We start from the raw sequence: 27,168 nt of genomic DNA on the forward strand, positions 1-27,168 counted from the left end.
TAAATCTATTTAGCCCCTACCTCAGGCCAACAGCCTGAGAGGATGGGACACCACCCTACTCCACTATTTAAATCTATTTAGCCCTACCTCAGGCCAACAGCCTGAGAGGATGGGACACCACCCTACTCCACTATTTAAATCTATTTAGCCCCTACCTCAGGCCAACAGCCTGAGAGGATGGGACACCACCCTACTCCACTATTTAAATATATTTAGCCCCTACCTCAGGCCAACAGTCTGAATGGGACACCACCCTACTCCACTATTTAAATCTATGTAGCCCTACCTCAGGCCAACAGCCTGAAAGGATGGGACACCACCCTACTCCACTATTTAAATCTATTTAGCCCCTACCTCAGGCCAACAGTCTGAATGGGACACCACCCTACTCCACTATTTAAATCTATTTAGTCCTACCTCAGGCCAACAGCCTGTAAGGATGGGACACCACCCTACTCCACTATTTAAATCTATTTAGCCCTACCTCAGGCCAACAGCCTGAAAGGATGGGACACCACCCTACTCCACTATTTAAATCTATTTAGCCCCTACCTCAGGCCAACAGCCTGAGAGGATGGGACACCACCCTACTCCACTATTTAAATCTATTTAGCCCTACCTCAGGCCAACAGTCTGAATGGGACACCACCCTACTCCACTATTTAAATCTATTTAGCCCTACCTCAGGCCAACAGTCTGAATGGGACACCACCCTACTCCACTATTTAAATCTATTTAGCCCTACCTCAGGCCAACAGTCTGAATGGGACACCACCCTACTCCACTATTTAAATCTATTTAGCCCTACCTCAGGCCAACACCCTGAAAGGATGGGACACCACCCTACTCCACTATTTAAATCTATTTAGCCCTACCTCAGGCCAACAGCCTGAGAGGATGGGACACCACCCTACTCCACTATTTAAATCTATTTAGCCCTACCTCAGGCCAACACCCTGAAAGGATGGGACACCACCCTACTCCACTATTTAAATCTATTTAGCCCTACCTCAGGCCAACACCCTGAAAGGATGGGACACCACCCTACTCCACTATTTAAATCTATTTAGCCCCTACCTCAGGCCAACAGCCTGAGAGGATGGGACACCACCCTACTCCACTATTTAAATCTATTTAGCCCTACCTCAGGCCAACAGTCTGAATGGGACACCACCCTACTCCACTATTTAAATCTATTTAGCCCCTACCTCAGGCCAACACCCTGAAAGGATGGGACACCACCCTACTCCACTATTTAAATCTATTTAGCCCCTACCTCAGGCCAACAGCCTGAGAGGATGGGACACCACCCTACTCCACTATTTAAATCTATTTAGCCCTACCTCAGGCCAACAGTCTGAATGGGACACCACCCTACTCCACTATTTAAATCTATTTAGCCCCTACCTCAGGCCAACAGTCTGAATGGGACACCACCCTACTCCACTATTTAAATCTATTTAGCCCTACCTCAGGCCAACAGTCTGAGAGGATGGGACACCACCCTACTCCACTATTTAAATCTATTTAGCCCCTACCTCAGGCCAACAGCCTGTAAGGATGGGACACCACCCTACTCCACTATTTAAATCTATTTAGCCCTACCTCAGGCCAACACCCTGAGAGGATGGGACACCACCCTACTCCACTATTTAAATCTATTTAGCCCTACCTCAGGCCAACAGCCTGAAAGGATGGGACACCACCCTACTCCACTATTTAAATCTATTTAGCCCCTACCTCAGGCCAACAGCCTGTAAGGATGGGACACCACCCTACTCCACTATTTAAATCTATTTAGCCCTACCTCAGGCCAACAGTCTGAGAGGATGGGACACCACCCTAGTCCACTATTTAAATCTATTTAGCCCCTACCTCAGGCCAACACCCTGAGAGGATGGGACACCACCCTACTCCACTATTTAAATCTATTTAGCCCCTACCTCAGGCCAACACCCTGAGAGGATGGGACACCACCCTACTCCACTATTTAAATCTATTTAGCCCTACCTCAGGCCAACACCCTGAGAGGATGGGACACCACCCTACTCCACTATTTAAATCTATTTAGCCCCTACCTCAGGCCAACAGTCTGAATGGGACACCACCCTACTCCACTATTTAAATCTATTTAGCCCTACCTCAGGCCAACACCCTGAGAGGATGGGACACCACCCTACTCCACTATTTAAATCTATTTAGCCCCTACCTCAGGCCAACAGTCTGAATGGCACACCACCCTACTCCACTATTTAAATCTATTTAGCCCCTACCTCAGGCCAACAGCCTGAGAGGATGGGACACCACCCTACTCCACTATTTAAATCTATTTAGCCCTACCTCAAGCCAACACCCTGAAAGGATGGGACACCACCCTACTCCACTATTTAAATCTATTTAGCCCTACCTCAGGCCAACACCCTGAAAGGATGGGACACCACCCTACTCCACTATTTAAATCTATTTAGCCCTACCTCAGGCCAACACCCTGAAAGGATGGGACACCACCCTACTCCACTATTTAAATCTATTTAGCCCCTACCTCAGGCCAACAGCCTGAGAGGATGGGACACCACCCTACTCCACTATTTAAATCTATTTAGTCCTACCTCAGGCCAACAGTCTGAATGGATGGGACACCACCCTACTCCACTATTTAAATCTATTTAGCCCTACCTCAGGCCAACAGTCTGAATGGGACACCACCCTACTCCACTATTTAAATCTATTTAGCCCCTACCTCAGGCCAACACCCTGAAAGGATGGGACACCACCCTACTCCACTATTTAAATCTATTTAGCCCCTACCTCAGGCCAACAGCCTGAGAGGATGGGACACCACCCTACTCCACTATTTAAATCTATTTAGCCCTACCTCAGGCCAACAGTCTGAATGGGACACCACCCTACTCCACTATTTAAATCTATTTAGCCCCTACCTCAGGCCAACAGTCTGAATGGGACACCACCCTACTCCACTATTTAAATCTATTTAGCCCTACCTCAGGCCAACAGTCTGAGAGGATGGGACACCACCCTACTCCACTATTTAAATCTATTTAGCCCCTACCTCAGGCCAACAGCCTGTAAGGATGGGACACCACCCTACTCCACTATTTAAATCTATTTAGCCCTACCTCAGGCCAACACCCTGAGAGGATGGGACACCACCCTACTCCACTATTTAAATCTATTTAGCCCTACCTCAGGCCAACAGCCTGAAAGGATGGGACACCACCCTACTCCACTATTTAAATCTATTTAGCCCCTACCTCAGGCCAACAGCCTGTAAGGATGGGACACCACCCTACTCCACTATTTAAATCTATTTAGCCCTACCTCAGGCCAACAGTCTGAGAGGATGGGACACCACCCTAGTCCACTATTTAAATCTATTTAGCCCCTACCTCAGGCCAACACCCTGAGAGGATGGGACACCACCCTACTCCACTATTTAAATCTATTTAGCCCCTACCTCAGGCCAACACCCTGAGAGGATGGGACACCACCCTACTCCACTATTTAAATCTATTTAGCCCTACCTCAGGCCAACACCCTGAGAGGATGGGACACCACCCTACTCCACTATTTAAATCTATTTAGCCCTACCTCAGGCCAACAGTCTGAATGGGACACCACCCTACTCCACTATTTAAATCTATTTAGCCCTACCTCAGGCCAACACCCTGAGAGGATGGGACACCACCCTACTCCACTATTTAAATCTATTTAGCCCCTACCTCAGGCCAACAGCCTGAGAGGATGGGACACCACCCTACTCCACTATTTAAATCTATTTAGCCCTACCTCAAGCCAACACCCTGAAAGGATGGGACACCACCCTACTCCACTATTTAAATCTATTTAGCCCTACCTCAGGCCAACACCCTGAAAGGATGGGACACCACCCTACTCCACTATTTAAATCTATTTAGCCCTACCTCAGGCCAACACCCTGAAAGGATGGGACACCACCCTACTCCACTATTTAAATCTATTTAGCCCCTACCTCAGGCCAACAGCCTGAGAGGATGGGACACCACCCTACTCCACTATTTAAATCTATTTAGTCCTACCTCAGGCCAACAGTCTGAATGGATGGGACACCACCCTACTCCACTATTTAAATCTATTTAGCCCTACCTCAGGCCAACAGTCTGAATGGGACACCACCCTACTCCACTATTTAAATCTATTTAGCCCCTACCTCAGGCCAACAGTCTGTAAGGATGGGACACCACCCTACTCCACTATTTAAATCTATTTAGCCCCTACCTCAGGCCAACAGTCTGTAAGGATGGGACACCACCCTACTCCACTATTTAAATCTATTTAGCCCTACCTCAGGCCAACAGCCTGTAAGGATGGGACACCACCCTACTCCACTATTTAAATCTATTTAGTCCTACCTCAGGCCAACAGTCTGAATGGATGGGACACCACCCTACTCCACTATTTAAATCTATTTAGCCCTACCTCAGGCCAACAGTCTGAATGGGACACCACCCTACTCCACTATTTAAATCTATTTAGTCCTACCTCAGGCCAACAGCCTGAGAGGATGGGACACCACCCTACTCCACTATTTAAATCTATTTAGTCCTACCTCAGGCCAACACCCTGAAAGGATGGGACACCACCCTACTCCACTATTTAAATCTATTTAGCCCCTACCTCAGGCCAACAGCCTGAGAGGATGGGACACCACCCTACTCCACTATTTAAATCTATTTAGCCCCTACCTCAGGCCAACAGCCTGAGAGGATGGGACACCACCCTACTCCACTATTTAAATCTATTTAGCCCCTACCTCAGGCCAACAGCCTGAATGGGACACCACCCTACTCCACTATTTAAATCTATTTAGCCCTACCTCAGGCCAACAGTCTGAATGGGACACCACCCTACTCCACTATTTAAATCTATTTAGCCCCTACCTCAGGCCAACAGTCTGAATGGGACACCACCCTACTCCACTATTTAAATCTATTTAGCCCTACCTCAGGCCAACACCCTGAAAGGATGGGACACCACCCTACTCCACTATTTAAATCTATTTAGCCCTACCTCAGGCCAACAGCCTGAATGGGACACCACCCTACTCCACTATTTAAATCTATTTAGCCCTACCTCAGGCCAACAGCCTGAATGGGACACCACCCTACTCCACTATTTAAATCTATTTAGTCCTACCTCAGGCCAACACCCTGAAAGGATGGGACACCACCCTACTCCACTATTTAAATCTATTTAGCCCTACCTCAGGCCAACAGCCTGAAAGGATGGGACACCACCCTACTCCACTATTTAAATCTATTTAGCCCCTACCTCAGGCCAACAGCCTGAAAGGATGGGACACCACCCTACTCCACTATTTAAATCTATTTAGCCCTACCTCAGGCCAACAGCCTGAAAGGATGGGACACCACCCTACTCCACTATTTAAATCTATTTAGCCCCTACCTCAGGCCAACACCCTGAATGGGACACCACCCTACTCCACTATTTAAATCTATTTAGCCCCTACCTCAGGCCAACAGCCTGAAAGGATGGGACACCACCCTACTCCACTATTTAAATCTATTTAGCCCCTACCTCAGGCCAACACCCTGAAAGGATGGGACACCACCCTACTCCACTATTTAAATCTATTTAGCCCTACCTCAGGCCAACACCCTGAAAGGATGGGACACCACCCTACTCCACTATTTAAATCTATTTAGCCCTACCTCAGGCCAACACCCTGAGAGGATGGGACACCACCCTACTCCACTATTTAAATCTATTTAGCCCTACCTCAGGCCAACAGCCTGAGAGGATGGGACACCACCCTACTCCACTATTTAAATCTATTTAGTCCCTACCTCAGGCCAACAGCCTGAGAGGATGGGACACCACCCTACTCCACTATTTAAATCTATTTAGCCCCTACCTCAAGCCAACAGCCTGAAAGGATGGGACACCACCCTACTCCACTATTTAAATCTATTTAGCCCCTACCTCAGGCCAACACCCTGAAAGGATGGGACACCACCCTACTCCACTATTTAAATCTATTTAGCCCCTACCTCAGGCCAACAGCCTGAGAGGATGGGACACCACCCTACTCCACTATTTAAATCTATTTAGTCCTACCTCAGGCCAACAGTCTGAATGGGACACCACCCTACTCCACTATTTAAATCTATTTAGCCCTACCTCAGGCCAACACCCTGAAAGGATGGGACACCACCCTACTCCACTATTTAAATCTATTTAGCCCTACCTCAGGCCAACACCCTGAAAGGATGGGACACCACCCTACTCCACTATTTAAATCTATTTAGCCCCTACCTCAGGCCAACAGCCTGTAAGGATGGGACACCACCCTACTCCACTATTTAAATCTATTTAGCCCCTACCTCAGGCCAATACCCTGAATGGATGGGACACCACCCTACTCCACTATTTAAATCTATTTAGCCCCTACCTCAGGCCAACAGTCTGAATGGGACACCACCCTACTCCACTATTTAAATCTATTTTGCCCCTACCTCAGGCCAACACCCTGAGAGGATGGGACACCACCCTACTCCACTATTTAAATCTATTTAGCCCTACCTCAGGCCAACAGCCTGAGAGGATGGGACACCACCCTACTCCACTATTTAAATCTATTTAGCCCCTACCTCAGGCCAACACCCTGAAAGGATGGGACACCACCCTACTCCACTATTTAAATATATTTAGTCCTACCTCAGGCCAACAGCCTGTAAGGATGGGACACCACCCTACTCCACTATTTAAATCTATTTAGTCCTACCTCAGGCCAACACCCTGAGAGGATGGGACACCACCCTACTCCACTATTTAAATCTATTTAGTCCTACCTCAGGCCAACAGCCTGAGAGGATGGGACACCACCCTACTCCACTATTTAAATCTATTTAGCCCCTACCTCAGGCCAACACCCTGAAAGGATGGGACACCACCCTACTCCACTATTTAAATCTATTTAGCCCCTACCTCAGGTCAACACCCTGAGAGGATGGGACACCACCCTACTCCACTATTTAAATCTATTTAGCCCCTACCTCAGGCCAACACCCTGAAAGGATGGGACACCACCCTACTCCACTATTTAAATCTATTTAGCCCTACCTCAGGTCAACACCCTGAAAGGATGGGACACCACCCTACTCCACTATTTAAATCTATTTAGCCCCTACCTCAGGCCAACAGCCTGAGAGGATGGGACACCACCCTACTCCACTATTTAAATCTATTTAGCCCTACCTCAGGCCAACACCCTGAGAGGATGGGACACCACCCTACTCCACTATTTAAATCTATTTAGTCCTACCTCAGGCCAACAGCCTGAGAGGATGGGACACCACCACTTAACACACTCTTCTGACATCAAGTCTCACCCAAATACCTCTCTGCAGCTGCCACCACAACCTCAATGTTCTGTGTCTTGCGTGTCCACCCCTGCAGTACAGTTGATAACCATGGCTGTAAATTGGAAGATGGCGCCAGAGGAGATGGCTGCTGTTTTACCGTCTCTAAACCGACCGTTCTATTTTGGTTTGTTTTATCGCGTTGTTCTGTACATAATGTTGCTGCTACCGTCTCTTATGACCGAAAAGAGCTTCTGGACATCAGAACAGCGATGACTCGCCTCAAATTGGACGAAGAGTTTTTCTTTAATGAGTCGGACGGGAAGGATATACTCCAAACACCCAAACAGGCCCTCATCCTCATCATTCGCTTGAGAAGGAAACTGAGATTTTGCGGAAAAAGAGATCGGTGTGCCTTGTGAGGATCAGGCAACGAGTGGCGATTCTGCCTTTGCCCTCCGTACTGCTAGTTAACGTTCAATCGCTGGGGGGAAAATGGGACAAACGGAAAGCACGTATATCCTTCCAACGGGACATTAAAACTGTAATATCCTGTTTCACCGACTCGTGGCTGAACGACGACATTAATAACATACAGCTGGCGGGTTATACACTCAATCGGCAGGATAGTACAGCAGCCTCTGGTAAGACACAAGGCGGGGACTTGTGTATATTTGTAAACAACAGTTGGTGCACGATATCTAAGGAAGTCTCAAGTTTTTGCTCGCCTGAGGTTGGCTGGATATCCTTTGGTTGGTTCTTGACACACTCAAACCGGTGAGAGAGGCACCTACTACCATAACCCATTCAAAGGCACGTAAATATTTTGTCTTGGCCATTCACCCTCTGAATGGCACACATATACAATGCCTCAATTGCCTCGACAATGCCTCAAGACTTAAAAATGCTTCTTTAACCTGTCTCCCCCTAACAAGTGACATCAATAGCTTTCAACTGGATTCACGAGTCTATGTCATGGAAAGAGCAGGTGTTCCTAATGTTTTGTACATGAGCATTATAACATGCTTAAAACCAAAATATAAATGTGGAATAGCATGTACATTACCGTTCAAAAGTTTGGGGTCACTTAGAAATGTCCTTGTTTTCCATGAAAACATACATGAAATTAGTTGCAAAATGAATAGGAAATATAGTCATGGTTATAAATAAATACAATTAATTGAAATAATAATTGTGTCCTTCAAACTTTGTTTTCGTCAAAGAATCATCAATTTCCAGCAATTACAGGCCTGCAGACCTTTGGCATTCTAGTTTTCAATTTGTTGAGGTCATCTGAAGGGATTTCACCCCATGCTTCCTGAAGCTCCTCCCACAAGTTGGACTGGCTTGATGGACACTTCTTACGTACCATAAGGTCAGGCTGCTCCCACAACAGCTCAATAGGGTTGAGATCCGGTGACTGTGCTGGCCACTCCATTATAGACAGAAAACCAGCTGACTGCTTCTTCCCTAAATAGTAATTGCATAGTTTGGAGCTGTGCTTTGGGTCATTGTCCTGTCGTAGAAGGAAATTGGCTCCAATTAAGTGTTAAAAAATTGAGTGATAGCCTTCCTTCTTCAAGATCCCTTTTACCCTGTACAAAGCTCCCACTTTACCACCACCAAAGCACCCCCAGACCATCACATTGCCTCCACCATGCTTGGCAGATGGCGTCAAGCACTCCTCCAGCATATTTTCATTTTTTCTGCATCTCACGAATGTTCTTCTTTGTGATCCGAACACCTCAAAACTTAGATTTGTCTGTCTATAACACTTTTTTCCAATCTTCCTCTGTCCAGTGTCTGTGTTCTTTTGCCCATCTTAATCTTTTCCTTTTATTGGCCAGTCTGAGATATGCCTTTTTCTTTGCAATTCTGCCTAGAAGGCCAGCATTTCGGAGTCGCCTCTTCACTGTTGACGTTGAAACTAGTGTTTTGGGGGTACTATTTAATGAAGCTGCCAGTTGAGGACTTGTGAAGCGTCTGTATCTCAAACTAAACACTCTAATGTACTTGTCCTCTTTCTCAGTTGTGCACCGGGGCCTCCCACTCCTCTTTCTATTCTGGCTAGAAACTGCAGTTAAGAAATTGCTCTGTGAAGGGAGTAGTACACAGTGTTGTATGAGATCTTTAGTTTCTTTGCAATTTCTCGCATGGAATATCCTTCATTTCTCAGAACAAGAATAGACTGACAAGTTTCAGGCCATATTTGTTTCTGGCCATTTTGAGCCTGTAATCAAACCCACAAATGATGATGCTCCAGATACTCAACTAGTCTAAAGAAGGCCAGTTTTATTACTTCTTTAATCAGAACAACAGTTTTCAGCTGTGCTAACATATTTGCAAAAGGGTTTTCTAATGATCCAACTCGCCTTCTAAAAAGAAACATTTGAATTAGCTAATACAATGTGCCATTGTAACACAGGAGTGATGGTTGCTGATAATGGGCCTCTGTACACCTATGTAGATATTCCATTCAAAAAGCAGCCGTTTCCAGCTACAATAGTCATTTACAACATTAACAATGTCTACACTGTATTTCTGATCAATTTGATGTTATTTTAATGGACAAAAAAATAGCCTTTCTTTCAAAAACAAGGAAATTGTGACCCCAAACCTTTGAACAGTAGTGTGTATAGAAAGAAGTGTTTGTTTCTAGAATGGAGGTTTAAAGATGACAGCTGCATATTAGCCAATAAATACAGCATATCCTACACATACAGCATAGCCTACACATACAGCATATCCTACACATATAGCATATCCTACACATACAGCATATCCTACACATATAGCATATCCTACACATATAGCATATCCTACACATACAGCATATCCTACACATACAGCATAGCCTACACATACAGCATATCCTACACATACAGCATAGCCTACACATACAGCATATCCTACACATGTAGCATATCCTACACATATAGCATATCCTACACATGTAGCATATCCTACACATACAGCATAGCCTACACATACAGCATAGCCTACACATGTAGCATAGTCTACACATACAGCATATCCTACACATGTAGCATATCCTACACATGTAGCATATCCTACACATACAGCATATCCTACACATACAGCATATCCTACACATGTAGCATAGCCTACACATGTAGCATAGCCTACACATGTAGCATAGCCTACACATGTAGCATATCCTACACATATAGTACATCCTACACATATAGCATATCCTACACATATACAGCATATCCTACACATACAGCATATCCTACACATATAGCATAGCCTACACATATAGCATATCCTACACATATAGCATATCCTACACATATAGCATAGCCTACACATATAGTACATCCTACACATATAGCATATCCTACACATATAGCATATCCTACACATATAGTACATCCTACACATATAGCATAGCCTACACATATAGCATAGCCTACACATATAGTACATCCTACACATATAGCATATCCTACACATATAGCATATCCTACACATATAGCATATCCTACACATATAGTACATCCTACACATATAGCATAGCCTACACATATAGCATAACCTACACATATAGCATATCCTACACATATAGCATATCCTACACATATAGCATATCCTACAAATATAGTACATCCTACACATATAGCATAGCCTACACATATAGCATATCCTACACATATAGCATATCCTACACATATAGCATATCCTACACATATAGTACATCCTACACATATAGCATAGCCTACACATATAGCATATCCTACACATATAGCATATCCTACACATATAGCATATCCTACACATATAGTACATCCTACACATATAGCATACCTTGCATTACAATCTTCTCTAAAAACAGTTGTACAATGTGATGGTCAATACGATACCCAGAGTTTGTTGTCTAAACCAGACGAGTTCTCAAACAGCAGCTGACCAACACCATGGTGGACATGATGCATCATGTAGGATGCAGTGGAATATAAGGTATGAAAACTGATAAAGAGCATGCAGGATTATAGAAAAGACTGTTGGGAAATTAATGTTTGAGTTTCAAACTCAAATAAATATAATAGGAATAAAAAAATCAAGTTGAATAAAAAAACATACTGGTTGTACAAAAAAAATGATTTACGAAAAGATTTACTAAATGTTGTGTGTGTGTGTAGTGTGTGTATGTGTGTGTGTATGTGTATGTGTGTGCGTGTGTGTAGTGTGTGCTCTTCTTTCTACTGATCCTTGCTGAGGCTGAACTGGGGACAGTACCAGTCACCCTCTGGCACCAACTCCAAATCCACTGGAGATGGAACCAGAGCAGGCAGAACTTACACTGCACCCACTCGTTAATGTCGTCCTCATCAATTGGTGGCTCGATGTTGCGGCAGATGGCATAGAGACCCCCCCCCCCCGAGGTCTGCTACCTTGATGTTGCGGCAGATGGCACAGTGCCCCCCCCCCACGGCAGGTCTGCTACCTTGATGTTGCGGCAGATGGCACAGTGCCCCCCCACGGCGAGGTCTGCTACCTTGATGTTGCGGCGGATGGCACAGTGCCCCCCCCCCCCACGGCGAGGTCTGCTACCTTGATGTTGCGGCGGATGGCACAGTGCCCCCCCCACGGCGAGGTCTGCTACCTTGATGTTGCGGCAGATGGCACAGTGCCCCCCCCCCCACGGCGAGGTCTGCTACCTTGATGTTGCGGCAGATGGCACAGTGCCCCCCCCCCCCACGGCGAGGTCTGCTACCTTGATGTTGCGGCAGATGGCACAGTGCCCCCCCCCCCCACGGGAGGTCTGCTACCTTGATGTTGCGGCAGATGGCACAGTGCCCCCCCCCACGGCGAGGTCTGCTACCTTGATGTTGCGGCAGATGGCACAGTGCCCCCCCCAAGGTCTGCTACCTTGATGTTGCGGCAGATGGCACAGTGCCCCCCCCCCACGGCGAGGTCTGCTACCTTGATGTTGCGGCAGATGGCACAGTGCCCCCCCCCCACGGCGAGGTCTGCTACCTTGATGTTGCGGCAGATGGCACAGTGCCCCCCCCCACTAAGGTCTGCTACCTTGATGTTGCGGCAGATGGCACAGTGCCCCCCCCCCACGGCGAGGTCTGCTACCTTGATGTTGCGGCAGATGGCACAGTGCCCCCCCCCCCACGGCGAGGTCTGCTACCTTGATGTTGCGGCAGATGGCACAGTGCCCCCCCCCCACGGCGAGGTCTGCTACCTTGATGTTGCGGCGGATGGCACAGTGCCCCCCCCCACGGCGAGGTCTGCTACCTGATGTTGCGGCGGATGGCACAGTGCCCCCCCCCACGGCAAGGTCTGCTACCTTGATGTTGCACCAGATGGCACAGTGCCCCCCCCCCCCACGGCGAGGTCTGCTACCTTGATGTTGCGGCGGATGGCACAGTGCCCCCCCCACGGCGAGGTCTGCTACCTTGATGTTGCGGCGGATGGCACAGTGCCCCCCCCACGGCGAGGTCTGCTACCTTGATGTTGCGGCGGATGGCACAGTGCCCCCCCCCCACGGCGAGGTCTGCTACCTTGATGTTGCGGCGGATGGCACAGTGCCCCCCCCCCCCCACGGCGAGGTCTGCTACCTGCACCTCAGCCTTGCGTTTGTTGTTCTCCTCTCTCTTCCTTTGCAACTCCTGCTTCTTCCTCTGCAGATCCTCCCTCTTCCTGCGCAGTTCCTCCTGCCTCCTCTGCTTTGTCTCCTCTCCTGGTCCTTCTTCTCCTGGTCCTTCTTCTCCTGGTCCTTCTTCTCCTGGTCCTGCTGGATGAGCATTTCATTGAAGCCGTCAGCGGTGACGACCCGAGCCGAGAGACTTCTTCAAATCAAACCAAATCAAATGTTATTTGTCACATACACATGGTTAGCAGATGTTAATGGTCACATACACATGGTTAGCAGATGTTAATGGTCACATACACATGGTTAGCAGATGTTAATGGTCACATACACATGGTTAGCAGATGTTAATGGTCACATACACATGGTTAGCAGATGTTAATGGTCACATACACATGGTTAGCAGATGTTAATGGTCACATACACATGGTTAGCAGATGTTAATGGTCACATACACATGGTTAGCAGATGTTAATGGTCACATACACATGGTTAGCAGATGTTAATGGTCACATACACATGGTTAGCAGATGTTATTGGTCACATACACATGGTTAGCAGATGTTATTGGTCACATACACATGGTTAGCAGATGTTAATGGTCACATACACACGGTTAGCAGATGTTAATGGTCACATACACATGGTTAGCAGATTTTAATGCGAGTGTAGCGAAATGCTTGTGCTTCTAGTTCCGACAATGCGGTAATAACCAACGAGTAAACTAACATAACAATTCCACAATTACAACCTTATACACAAGTGTAAAGGGATAAAGAATATGTACATAAAGATATATGAGCTGGCAGGGGAAGTCTGCGCCTCACGGTCGGCTGCTGCTGCTACTGAACCTGTTTGCCAAGATGGGAGGCATCAGGACGTTTGCCAGCCTCGCTGAGACGATGGCTGCAGTCAACAGGGGGTTGGTTGGGGAGACCTGCTTGCAGGTGGGACAGCACACAGGGGACATGGTTGGGGAGACCTGCTAGCAGGTGGGACAGCACACACAGGGGACGGGGTTGGGGAGACCTGCTTGCAGCTGGGACAGCACACATTGGACGGGTTGGGGAGACCTGCTAGCAGGTGGGACAGCACACACAGGGGACGGGGTTGGGGAGACCTGCTAGCAGGTGGGACAGCACACAGGGGACGGGGTTGGGAGACCTGCTAGCAGGTGGGACAGAACACACAGGGGACGGGGTTGGGGAGACCTGCTAGCAGGTGGGACAGCACACAGGGGACGGGGTTGGGGAGACCTGCTAGCAGGTGGGACAGAACACACAGGGGACGGGGTTGGGGAGACCTGCTAGCAGGTGGGACAGCACACAGGGGACGGGGTTGGGGAGACCTGCTAGCAGGTGGGACAGAACACACAGGGGACGGGGTTGGGGAGACCTGCAATCAGGTGGCACAGCACACATGGGACGGGGTTGATGCTGCTGGAATAGCGGTGTTCACTGCTGTTGGAGCCGCCTGGGTCGCCAGGGTTCCCCCCTTTCACGATCACTTCGTAGCCTTCGCTCCCCACCTGCCATTTTTAAAAAGGCCCGGCGAAGCTCCATCACTTACGTAAATCATGCAAAAACAGGCGGCGTTGAGGTCTCCTCTTTAGATTTGGTTGGAAAGGGAAGAAATTGTGCTTTTACAGTGGTATTCATATTACAGTTGACCTGGAAGTATTACGGGTTTTTTTGGCGCTAAAATAAGGTCAATTTACGGACCAAGGCGATGTACAAAAGTGAGTGAGTTTACGTCACATAATGGTTGGATTCCAAACTAAATGGTGACTCATCCAGTAGATGCGTATTTCTATATTACTCTACAATTTCAAATTGTTCAACAAGAATGTACTGGGTTGGTTTAAAAGAGATACTAAACTGGCATACCGTGTATTATTTAGACATAGTGGAAGATATACTGAATTGATACTGTTTTTCATACTGTGTTGCTTTTGCACATATTTCATGGTTTTGATTGAGTCTGTTGATTGGTCGGTGGTTGGGTTAATTTGTACTACAATATGTTCAAATCAAGCTTTATTTATACAGCACATTTCAGACATGGATGCAACGCAATGCGCTTCACAGGGAAAAACAAACAAATAAAAATGACGCGAAAATAAAAACGACGCTAAATATTTACACCACAAACAAACATTAGGAATAACAATGAAAACTGAAAGACCAATGATCATGCTGAGGACTAAAATGGCAAGAACAGGATGTAATATCCAACCAAAATTATAAGCTAGTTTTACTACATTGAATAGGATGTAATATCCAACCAAAATTATAAGCTAGTTTTACTACATTGAATAGGATGTAATATCCAACCAAAATTATAAGCTAGTTTTACTACATTGTTAATAAACAAACAAAAAATGTCAGTTGGTTACAAAAATAATTATGATTACTAAATGTTACACGATTACATCAAAAATAGCAACAATAAATCACTGATATCGATTTGGGGGTTGTACTTTAAAACTAACACAACTATAAAAAAAAACATGGAAATGGAAGATATATTTTACCTCACTGGTTAGAGGACAACCTGCAGAAGACAGCCAGCTACATTTTTGAGTGGTGCATTTAAATTTTGGGGTCACCAAAACGAAGAGAAACGCAACACATTTTTGTCATCACTCATTTCTATATCAAGTTGAAATCAATTGCGCGAGAGGGGGAGATGAGGTTTCACGTCCCGTTAAAACGATCAGCTCAAACACCACACGGAATATGGGAATAATGTGTACCTCACTGGTTAGAGGACAATTTGTAGAAAATAGCTAGCTACATTTTGAAGTGTTGCATTTTGATTCAAGTGGATCACCGACGAGATAAGTGTAACGCAACACTTTTTGTTAATCACATAAATAGTACTCTTTCAATTCAGAGCCTGGATTTTCCCCCTGAGGCTAATATCCATATCATGTTGAAATCAATGGAACAGGAGACAAACGTTTAGGGTTCGACATTGTAACATCATTAAAATACTCCTACTACAATGTTAAAACATTCTACATTATGACATCATTAAAATACTCCTACTACAATGTTAAAACATTCTACATCATGACATCATTAAAATACTCCTACTACAATGTTAAAACATTCTACATTATGACATCATTAAAATACTCGTACTACAATATTAAAACATTCTACATTGTGACATTATCGTATTGATGTCATGAAACAACTCCTTCATGTATGTATTTTCTCTGATGTTTAATCAGAGATACTTTACCAGCGTCTCTCTTTCCACATCGATCACAGCTACGAGGTGTTTCTCCTGTGTTCTCTGGTGTGATATCAGGATGTTTGGCTGAGTAAAACTCTTCCCACATTGATTACAGCTACAAGGGTTCTCTCGTGTGTCCGCTGGTGAATAGTCAGACTGCTAGATGTAACACATCTCTTCCCACATTGATCACAGCTATAAAAGATTTCTCTCCTGTGTGTGTTCTCTGATGTACCTTCAGCAAGCTTGAGTGATTAAAACTCTTCCTACATTGATTACAGCTATAAAGTTTCTCCCCAGTGTGAATTGTCCGGTGTAATTGTAATGTATATAATTTTGAAAAGGTCTTCCCGCAGTCAGAGCAACTAAAAGATTTCTCCCCTGTGTGTGTTGTCTGGTGTGTTTTCAGGCCGCTTCGAACATTAAAACTTTTCCCACATTGCTCACAGCTATAAGGTTTCTCTCCTGTGTGTGTTCTCTGGTGTATAGTCAGACGGCTAGATGTGACAAATCTCTTCCCACATTGATCACAGCTATAAGGTTTCTCTCCTGTGTGTGTTCTCTGATGTACCTTCAGGCAGCTTGAGTGCGTAAATCTCTTCCCACATTGATCACAGCTATAAGGTTTCTCTCCTGTATGGATTCTCTCATGTCTTTTTAGGTCTGCTGAAGAGGTGAATCTCTTCCCACAGTCAGAGCAGTGAGCTGTATCGCCTGTGTGAATTCTCTGGTGTACTTTTAGTGAATCTAATCTTGAATAACTCTTCCCACAGTCAGAGCAGTGGTGAGATTTTTTTCCTGTGGGTTTTCGTTGGTGTTTCTTGAGGTGTTCTGATGTGGAGAGACTCTTCTCTGCCTCGTCAGCTTCATGATGTTGTTGAGGCTCCCCAGAGGATCCACGATAGTCAAGTCTCTCTCCTGTGTGAACGACAAAGTCAGACAGATGGTTAAAGGCCAACAGCAGCACAACAGCAGAAATCCACTGTATCATTCAGCTAAAAGGTGATGCCCAGGATGTTGTACAACAATTTACATCTGTAATGAATATTTAAATGCTTTGATAAACTTAATTGACAATTATCTTAATATGACAGTCAGTGATCAACAACAGTCATATTTTGTGTTATTTTTTCACTTTAAAACCTCTATGCTATATAGTCCCCTTTCTGTGCTAAAATTGCCGCATGAGGGCGATGCACACTCAACTTGATTGCAGAAACTCATCCCTGCAAATACAGAAACCCCTAGTTATGGATGTAGTATATCTGGTAATGAGGAAACCACTAGTTATGGATGTAGTATATCTGCTAATGAGGAAACCACTAGTTATGGATGTAGTATATCTGGTAATGAGGAAACCACTAGTTATGGATGTAGTATATCTGGTAATGAAGAAACCACTAGTTATGGATGTAGTATATCTGGTAATGAGGAAACCACTAGTTATGGATGTAGTATATCTGCTAATGAGGAAACCACTAGTTATGGATGTAGTATATCTGCTAATGAGGAAACCACTAGTTATGGATGTAGTATATCTGCTAATGAGGAAACCACTAGTTATGGATGTAGTATATCTGGTAATGAGGAAACCACTAGTTATGGATGTAGTATATCTGGTAATGAGGAAACCACTAGTTATGGATGTAGTATATCTGGTAATGAGGAAACCACTAGTTATGGATGTAGTATATCTGCTAATGAGGAAACCACTAGTTATGGATGTAGTATATCTGGTAATGAGGAAACCACTAGTTATGGATGTAGTATATCTGGTAATGAGGAAACCACTAGTTATGGATGTAGTATATCTGCTAATGAGGAAACCACTAGTTATGGATGTAGTATATTCTGCTAATGAGGAAACCACTAGTAATAACCTGGTACATCTAGACTGTTGAATGGTCCTAGATGGTGAACAGTTTATTAAGTAATAACCTGGTAAATCTAAACTGTTGAATGGTCCCAGAAGGTGACAGTTTATTTAGAAGTAATAACCTGGTAACTCTAGACTGTTGAATGGTCCCAGATGGTGAACAGTTTATTTAGAAGTAATAACCTGGTAAATCTAGACTGTTGAATGGTCCCAGAAGGTGACAGTTTATTTAGAAGTAATAACCTGGTAAATCTAGACTGTTGAATGGTCCCAGATGGTGAACAGTTTATTTAGTAATAACCTGGTAAATCTAGACTGTTGAATGGTCCCAGATGGTGAACAGTTTATTTAGTAATAACCTGGTAAATCTAGACTGTTGAATGGTCCCAGATGGTGAACAGTTTATTTAGTAATAACCTGGTAAATCTAGACTGTTGAATGGTCCCAGATGGTGAACAGTTTATTTAGTAATAACCTGGTAAATCTAGACTGTTGAATGGTCCCAGATGGTGAACAGTTTATTTAGAAGTAATAACCTTATAAATCTAGACTGTTGAATGGTCCCAGAAGGTGACAATTTATTTAGAAGTAATAACCTGGTAACTCTAGACTGTTGAATGGTCCCAGATGGTGAACAGTTTATTTAGTAATAACCTGGTAAATCTAGACTGTTTAATGGTCCCAGATGGTGAACAGTTTATTTAGTAATAACCTGGTAAATCTAGACTGGTGAATGGTCCCAGATGGTGAACAGTTTATTTAGAAGTAATAACCTGGTAAATCTAGGCTGTTGAATGGACCTAGATGGTGAACAGTTTATTCAGTAATAACCTGGTAAATCTAGACTGTTGAATGGTCCCAGATGGTGAACAGTTTATTTAGAAGTAATAACCTGGTAATTCTAGGCTGTTGAATGGTCCCAGATGGTGAACAGTTTATTTAGAAGTAATAACCTGGTAAATCTAGACTGTTGAATGGTCCCAGATGGTGAACAGTTTATTTAGTAATAACCTGGTAAATCTAGACTGTTGAATGGTCCCAGATGGTGAACAGTTTATTTAGTAATAACCTGGTAAATCTAGACTGTTGAATGGTCCCAGATGGTGAACAGTTTATTTAGTAATAACCTGGTAAATCTAGACTGTTGAATGGTTCCAGATGGTGATCAGTTTATTTAGAAGTAATAACCTGGTAACTCTAGACTGTTGAATGGTCCCAGATGGTGAACAGTTTATTTAGTAATAACCTGGTAAATCTAGACTGTTGAATGGTCCCAGATGGTGAACAGTTTATTTAGTAATAACCTGGTAAATCTAGACTGTTGAATGGTCCCAGATGGTGAACAGTTTATTTAGTAATAACCTGGTAAATCTAGACTGTTGAATGGTCCCAGATGGTGAACAGTTTATTTAGAAGTAATAACCTGGTAAATCTAGACTGCTGAATGGTCCCAGATGGTGAACAGTTTATTTAGAAGTAATAACCTGGTAAATCTAGACTGTTGAATGGTCCCAGATGGTGAACAGTTTATTTAGAAGTAATAACCTGGTAAATCTAGACTGTTGAATGGTCCCAGATGGTGAACAGTTTATTTAGAAGTAATAACCTGGTAAATCTAGACTGTTGAATGGTCCCAGATGGAGAACAGTTTATTTAGTAATAACCTGGTAAATCTAGACTGTTGAATGGTCCCAGATGGTGAACAGTTTATTTAGTAATAACCTGGTAAATCTAGACTGTTGAATGGTCCCAGATGGTGAACAGTTTATTTAGAAGTAACCTGGTAAATCTAGACTGTTGAATGGTCCCAGATGGTGAACAGTTTATTTAGTAATAACCTGGTAAATCTAGACTGTTGAATGGTCCCAGATGGTTAACAGTTTATTTAGAAGTAATAACCTTATAAATCTAGACTGTTGAATGGTCCTGGATGGTGAACAGTTTATTTAGAAGTAATAACCTGGTAAATCTAGACTGTTGAATGGTCCCAGATGGTGAACAGTTTATTTAGTAATAACCTGGTAAATCTAGACTGTTGAATGGTCCCAGATGGTGAACAGTTTATTTAGAAGTAATAACCTGGTAAATCTAGACTGTTGAATGGTCCCAGATGGTGAACAGTTTATTTAGTAATAGCCTGGTAAATCTAGACTGTTGAATGGTCCCAGATGGTGAACAGTTTATTTAGTAATAACCTGGTAAATCTAGACTGTTGAATGGTCCCAGATGGTGAGCAGTTTATTTAGTAATAACCTGGTAAATCTAGACTGTTGAATGGTCCCAGATGGTGAGCAGTTTATTTAGTAATAACCTGGTAAATCTAGACTGTTGAATGGTCCCAGATGGTGAATATCATTTGTTTCCCCCACGGTGGTCATTCTACTTGACTCTGAGTCTCTGACGTGACTCTGAGTCATCAGGTTGCCATGGGCTACATGGGGTGTTTTGGTTTCACTCTGGGTTGAGTAGACAAACAGAAAGGGGACAAAGTCTCTCCTATTTCAGTGGTTGATAATACAGGGGGCGATCCAGGATTGGTCCATTTTAGTTTTAAACTAATACTAAACAGTATATGAGTTTCTATTAATAAAGAGGACAATGTGGGACATTGGGATCACATTTCTAAATGACTGGAAACAAAAACACATTTCATGCAGTTCCACATGTGAACTTACAGGAACTGAAGACTTTGTACACTGAATGTACAAAACATTAAGAACACCTTTCCATGACAGACTGACCAGGTGAATCCAGGTTAAAGACATGATCCTTATTGATGTCACTCATTAAATCCAGTCCAAAATCAGTGTAGATGAGGGGGAGGAGACAGGTTAAAACCCCTTAGAGTTGTCGTCTACACACCCACTTAAAATGTAATTAGTATAACACAACATTCCCCATAAGAATCTGTCTGTCTAAGCTACAGATATCTGTATATAGGCTGTGTTCCATTCCCACTGCACCCGCCGGATATCAGCCTTCCTCATCAGCGGTGAAAGGTGTCAGATCTACAGATATCACCCTTCCTCATCAGCGGTAAAAGGTGTCAGAGCTACAAATATCAGCCTTCCTCATCAGGGTGAAAGGTGTCGGAGCTACAGATATCAGCCTTCCTCATCGGGGGTAAAAGGTGTCAGAGCTACAGATATCAACCTTCCTCATCAGCGGTAAAAGGTGTCAGAGCTACAGATATCAGCCTTCCTCATCAGCGGTGAAAGGTGTCAGAGCTACAGATATCAGCCTTCCTCATCAGCGGTGAAAGGTGTCAGAGCTACAGATATCAGCCTTCCTCATCAGCGGTGAAAGGTGTCAGAGATACAGATATCAGCCTTCCTCATCAGCGGTGAAAGGTGTCAGAGCTACAGATATCAGCCTTCCTCATCAGCGGTGAAAGGTGTCAGAGCTACAGATATCAGCCTTCCTCATCAGCGGTGAAAGGTGTCAGAGCAACAGATATCAGCCTTCCTCATCAGCGGTGAAAGGTGTCAGAGCTACAGATATCAGCCCTCCTCATCAGCGGTGAAAGGTGTCAGAGCTACAGATATCAGCCTTCCTCATCAGCGGTGAAAGGTGTCAGAGCTACAGATATCAGCCTTCCTCATCAGCGGTGAAAGGTGTCAGAGCTACAGATATCAGCCTTCCTCATCAGCGGTGAAAGGTGTCAGAGCTACAGATATCAGCCTTCCTCATCAGCGGTGAAAGGTGTCAGAGCTACAGATATCAGCCTTCCTCATCAGCGGTGAAAGGTGTCAGAGCTACAGATATCAGCCCTCCTCATCAGGGGTGAAAGGTGTCAGAGCTACAGATATCAGCCTTCCTCATCAGCGGTGAAAGGTGTCAGAGCTACAGATATCAGCCCTCCTCATCAGGGTGAAAGGTGTCAGAGCTACAGATATCAGCCTTCCTCATCAGCGGTGAAAGGTGTCAGAGAAACAGATATCAGCCTTCCTCATCAGCGGTGAAAGGTGTCAGAGCTACAGATATCAGCCTCCTCATCAGCGGTGAAAGGTGTCAGAGCTACAGATATCAGCCTTCCTCATCAGCGGTGAAAGGTGTCAGAGCTACGGATATCAGCCTTCCTCATCAGCGGTGAAAGGTGTCAGAGCAACAGATATCAGCCTTCCTCATCAGGGGTAAAAGGTGTCAGAGCTACAGATATCAGCCCTCCTCATCAGGGGTGAAAGGTGTCAGAGCTACAGATATCAGCCCTCCTCATCAGCGGTGAAAGGTGTCAGAGATACAGATATCAGCCGTCCTCATCAGCGGTGAAAGGTGTCAGAGCTACAGATATCAGCCTTCCTCATCAGCGGTGAAATGTGTCAGAGCTACAGATATCAGCCTTCCTCATCAGCGGTGAAAGGTGTCAGAGCTATACAGATATCAGCCTTCCTCATCAGCGGTGAAAGGTGTCAGAGCTACAGATATCAGCTTTCCTCATCAGCGGTGAAAGGTGTCAGAGCTACAGATATCAGCCTTCCTCATGAGCGGTGAAAGGTGTCAGAGCTACAGATATCAGCCTTCCTCATCAGCGATGAAAGGTGTCAGAGCTATACAGATATCAGCCTTCCTCATCAGCGGTGAAAGGTGTCAGAGCTACAGATATCAGCTTTCCTCATCAGCGGTGAAAGGTGTCAGAGCTACAGATATCAGCCTTCCTCATGAGCGGTGAAAGGTGTCAGAGCAACAGATATCAGCCTTCCTCATCAGCGGTGAAAGGTGTCAGAGCTACGGATATCAGCCTTCCTCATCAGCGGTGAAAGGTGTCAGAGCTACAGATATCAGCCTTCCTCATCAGCGGTGAAAGGTGTCAGAGATACGGATATCAGCCTTCCTCATCAGCGGTGAAAGGTGTCAGAGCTACAGATATCAGCCTTCCTCATCAGCGGGAAAGGTGTCAGAGCTACAGATATCAGCCCTCCTCATCAGGGGTGAAAGGTGTCAGAGCTACAGATATCAGCATTCCTCATCAGCGGTGAAAGGTGTCAGAGCTACGGATATCAGCCTTCCTCATCAGGGGTGAAAGGTGTCAGAGCTACAGATATCAGCCTTCCTCATCAGCGGTGAAAGGTGTCAGAGCTACAGATATCAGCCCTCCTCATCAGGGGTGAAAGGTGTCAGAGCTACAGATATCAGCCTTCCTCATCAGCGGTGAAAGGTGTCAGAGCTACAGATATCAGCCCTCCTCATCAGGGGTGAAAGGTGTCAGAGCTACAGATATCAGCCTTCCTCATCAGCGGTGAAAGGTGTCAGAGCTACGGATATCAGCCTTCCTCATCAGGGGTGAAAGGTGTCAGAGCTACAGATATCAGCCTTCCTCATCAGCGGTGAAAGGTGTCAGAGCTACAGATATCAGCCCTCCTCATCAGGGGTGAAAGGTGTCAGAGCTACAGATATCAGCCTTCTTCATCAGCGGTGAAAGGTGTCAGAGCTACGGATATCAGCCTTCCTCATCAGGGGTGAAAGGTGTCAGAGCTACAGATATCAGCCTTCCTCATCAGGGGTGAAAGGTGTCAGAGATACGGATATCAGCCCTCCTCATCAGGGGTGAAAGGTGTCAGAGCTACAGATATCAGCCTTCCTCATCAGCGGTGAAAGGCGTCAGAGCTACAGATATCAGCCTTCCTCATCAGCGGTGAAAGGTGTCAGAGCTACAGCCGTGTTGTAAAAATCAGTCTTCTCATGGAAAAAATAAAAAAAAACGTTTGTATCATCCAAACAGTTTGGGCTCCAACACTAATATGATCCCTCTGTGGAAAGGAGGAGGAGTCTCTGGTGACTACAACACTAAAAGGAGGAGGAGTCTCTGGTGACTACAACACTAAAAGGAGGAGGAGTCTCTGGTGACTACAACACTAAAAGGAGGAGGAGTCTCTGGTGACTACAACACTAATATGATCCCTCTGTGGAAAGGAGGAGTCGTCTCTGGTGACTACAACACTAAAAGGAGGAGGAGTCTCTGGTGACTACAACACTAAAAGGAGGAGTCGTCTCTGGTGACTACAACACTAAAAGGAGGAGGAGTCTCTGGTGACTACAACACTAAAAGGAGGAGGAGTCTCTGGTGACTACAACACTAAAAGGAGGGGGAGTCTCTGGTGACTACAACACTAAAAGGAGGGGGAGTCTCTGGTGACTACAACACTAAAAGGAGGGGGAGTCTCTGGTGACTACAACACTAAAAGGAGGGGGAGTCTGGTGACTACAACACTAAAAGGAGGAGGAGTCTCTGGTGACTACAACACTAAAAGGAGGGGGAGTCTCTGGTGACTACAACACTAAAAGGAGGAGGAGTCTCTGGTGACTACAACACTAAAAGGAGGGGAGTCTCTGGTGACTACAACACTAAAAGGAGGCGGAGTCTCTGGTGACTACAACACTAATATGATCCCTCTGTGGAAAGGAGGAGTCGTCTCTGGTGACTACAACACTAATATGATCCCTTTTCAGCATCATCAGGACAGAACACAAGATCAGGGGGGACTAGAGGGAAAAGAAACACTAGATCATCAAGCTGGGTTTTCTGCATCAACAGGACAGAACACAAGATCAGGGGGACTAGAGGGAAAAGAAACACTAGATCATCTAGCTGGGTATTCAGCATCGACAGGACAGAACATAAGATCAGGGGGACTAGAGGGGAAAACTAGACCACTTTTACTCCACTCACAGAGACACATACAAAGCCTACTCCACTCACAGAGACACATACAAAGCCCCTCCCCCCCTCCCTCTGGTAAATATGAACATAACTCTATACTCCTGATTCCCTAGTTATAAATCAAAACAGGAAGTACCAGCTCAATCCTGAAGTGTTCCGATGAAGCGGTTGCTAAGCTACAGGACTGTTTCATTAGCACAGACTGGAATAGGTTCAGGGATTCCTCTGGTGGCATTCAGGAGTTTACCACATCAGTCAACGGCTTCATGTATCGACGACATCGTCGCCACAGTGACGGAACGTACATGCGTATATATTTGCGACTGTTCAACAACAACAACAAAAAATCTTGGTCGACCAACCGCCTTTAGACCGAACAGAACGACCAGTCGACTAAATGGGGTCAGACATTATATCATTATGACATCATAATAGCTATTGATTCCTGAAGAATAGAACTTATAAAATGCCTTAAATGTTTCAACTGTATTTCCCCATCAGAAACTAAAACATAAGCTTGTATAACTCCGCTGTTGGTAAATTAACACTGTATAGCCTCAATCTGGTTAAAACTATCATCTTGACCTTATGGATGGCCAGTCCTTATATTCATAGTGTAGTCAAGGCGGAGGCCCTGAGCAGGATTCCAATCTGAGTCCAGCAACTGTCAAGCCAACAACTTATAACTGTTACGCCAAGATGTCTGAACTTCTTGATGAGGTCGCTAGGTTTTGGGTTAAGGTTGCTTCAATAGCTTTCTCTATGAATTTGAAGGTGGTTAAATTTCTCCATCCCTAAGCCGTTTACCAAACCAAGCCTCTGAGCAGCCATTTTGTTGCTTTTTAAAACCTAGGTTGTTCCTTTAAAAAAGCCACACATCAATCAACTAATCTGCAGTTGAAACAATAACAAAGCTGTAATTCCACCACTGTTTTGGTAATAAGATGATGGATGGGACCGGAGAAATGTAACTACTCTCAAATTCATAGACAGACCTATGGATGCAAGGACTGACCATCCATGATATCAACATTATAGTTTTAACCATGTTGAGGCGATACAGTGTTGATTTACATTGTTTCTAAACATTGGAGTAAAAAAAGCTTATTTGGGGATCTAATGGATCTAACAGTTGAATTAAGCTCATGAGGAATGTGTCATATTCTTCAAGAATCAATGTGGCTATAAATAAATAAATCATTTAAAAGTCCAAATATGGATGAAGCAACTGCAGATTTCCCCTTTAACACCAAACATCAGTTCAACAACTGCAGATTACCCCTTTAACACCACAAGCATCAGTTCAACAACTGCAGATTACCCCTTTAACACCACAAGCATCAGTTCAACAACTGCAGAGTTTGCGCCTCTGTTTTTAAGACAGTACTTACTAGTGTTAATCAGGGCCCGGTTTCTCAAAAGCATCTCACGGCTAACTTCATCATCAATACTGGATGCCTTAAGATGGCTTTGGGGAACCGGGCCCTGATATCCAGTTTCCTCCTCTTCCTCCTTTTTCGATGTGACAGTCATCTCCTCCTCCTCCAATTTCACTCCAAAAACGGCACCTTTCTCTCCTTTTACTGTAACATCGTCTTCCTCTTTCACTCTGAACGCGTCTTCCTCCTCTTCTTTTACAGTAACATCCCCCTCTTCTTTTACAGTAACACCCTCCTCTTCTTTTACAGTAACACCCTCCTCTTCTTTTACAGTAACACCCTCCTCTTCTTTTACAGTAACATCCTCCTCTTTCACTCTGAACGCGTCTTCCTCTTCTTTCACTGAAACGTCTTTCTCTTCTTCTTTCACTGTAACAGCCTCATCCTCTACTTGTTTTTGTATTGTAACAGCCTCCTCTTCTTTTTCCTCTTTAACGAGAGCTTCTTCCACCGTCCAGCAGACCTCCTCTTCTGTCGCTGGAGGAGAAGCTTCTTCCTCCGTCCAGTCTTTAGCAAGACGAGAGTAGTTTAGTGAACTCATGGTCGGTGATGTTAGCTAGGCTAATGCTAACTTAACCAGACAGCTAGTTAACTAATAACAACGTAAAAATGTTAAATTAAATGGGATAACTAACTAGACGACAGAAGTGGGTTTAAACACAGTGGCTAATATACACGAACGCGTTTAAAGAGCTTTATTGGTTCGTCTATTTTGTCTACAAGCTACCGAGGTGTCTGACTGACTGTTGCTGCTGTTGAAAGAAGCGTTCCGTCCACTAGATTATACGTCACACCAGCAGCATCGCCTTAAAGTCTCAGACCGCCATCTGCTGACTGGAGGGGTAACGCAGTTGAGATAAACGTATATTTTATTTTCAGACAACAAGTTAACGGTTCGGAAGCATTCGTTTTTACCCACCAAAGTAACAATAGTGTGGGTAAAATGCAAT

General features: G+C 44.8%; 2 protein-coding genes across 2 annotated transcripts in view; both read right to left on the minus strand.

The window, feature by feature from the left end:
- LOC135530313 (zinc finger protein 436-like) overlaps positions 1 to 13,972 on the minus strand; it is a 29,672-nt gene extending 15,700 nt beyond the window's left edge. Inside the window, exons 1-3 of the mRNA XM_064958673.1 lie at positions 13,849 to 13,972; positions 12,860 to 13,143; positions 12,226 to 12,485 (exon numbers count right to left, since the gene is read on the minus strand). Of these exons, the coding sequence (XP_064814745.1) occupies positions 12,226 to 12,485; positions 12,860 to 13,143; positions 13,849 to 13,972 (668 nt within the window). The remainder of the gene's footprint in view (positions 1 to 12,225; positions 12,486 to 12,859; positions 13,144 to 13,848) is intronic.
- A 1,051-nt stretch (positions 13,973 to 15,023) lies between these two features.
- LOC135530318 (zinc finger and SCAN domain-containing protein 2-like) lies at positions 15,024 to 26,969 on the minus strand. Its single transcript, XM_064958676.1, has 2 exons — positions 26,171 to 26,969; positions 15,024 to 17,163 (listed from the first exon to the last, which is right to left on the minus strand). The coding sequence occupies exons 1-2, from the start codon at positions 26,757 to 26,759 to the stop codon at positions 16,397 to 16,399; spliced, it is 1,356 nt and encodes a 451-aa protein (XP_064814748.1). The 5' UTR covers positions 26,760 to 26,969; the 3' UTR covers positions 15,024 to 16,396.
- Positions 26,970 to 27,168: the final 199 nt, after the last annotated feature.

Source organism: Oncorhynchus masou, unplaced genomic scaffold, assembly GCF_036934945.1.
Source record: "Oncorhynchus masou masou isolate Uvic2021 unplaced genomic scaffold, UVic_Omas_1.1 unplaced_scaffold_1322, whole genome shotgun sequence".
Classification (NCBI taxonomy): domain Eukaryota; kingdom Metazoa; phylum Chordata; class Actinopteri; order Salmoniformes; family Salmonidae; genus Oncorhynchus; species Oncorhynchus masou.

Excerpts from the sequence above, each read along its gene's own strand:
- LOC135530318 (XM_064958676.1), bottom strand. The coding sequence starts at position 26,759 with ATGAGTTCACTAAACTACTCTCGTCTTGCTAAAGACTGGACGGAGGAA. Across the intron at positions 17,164-26,170 it reads CCGGGCCCTGATTAACACTA|GAGAGAGACTTGACTATCGT; the intron begins GTAAGTACTGTC and ends TCGTTCACACAG.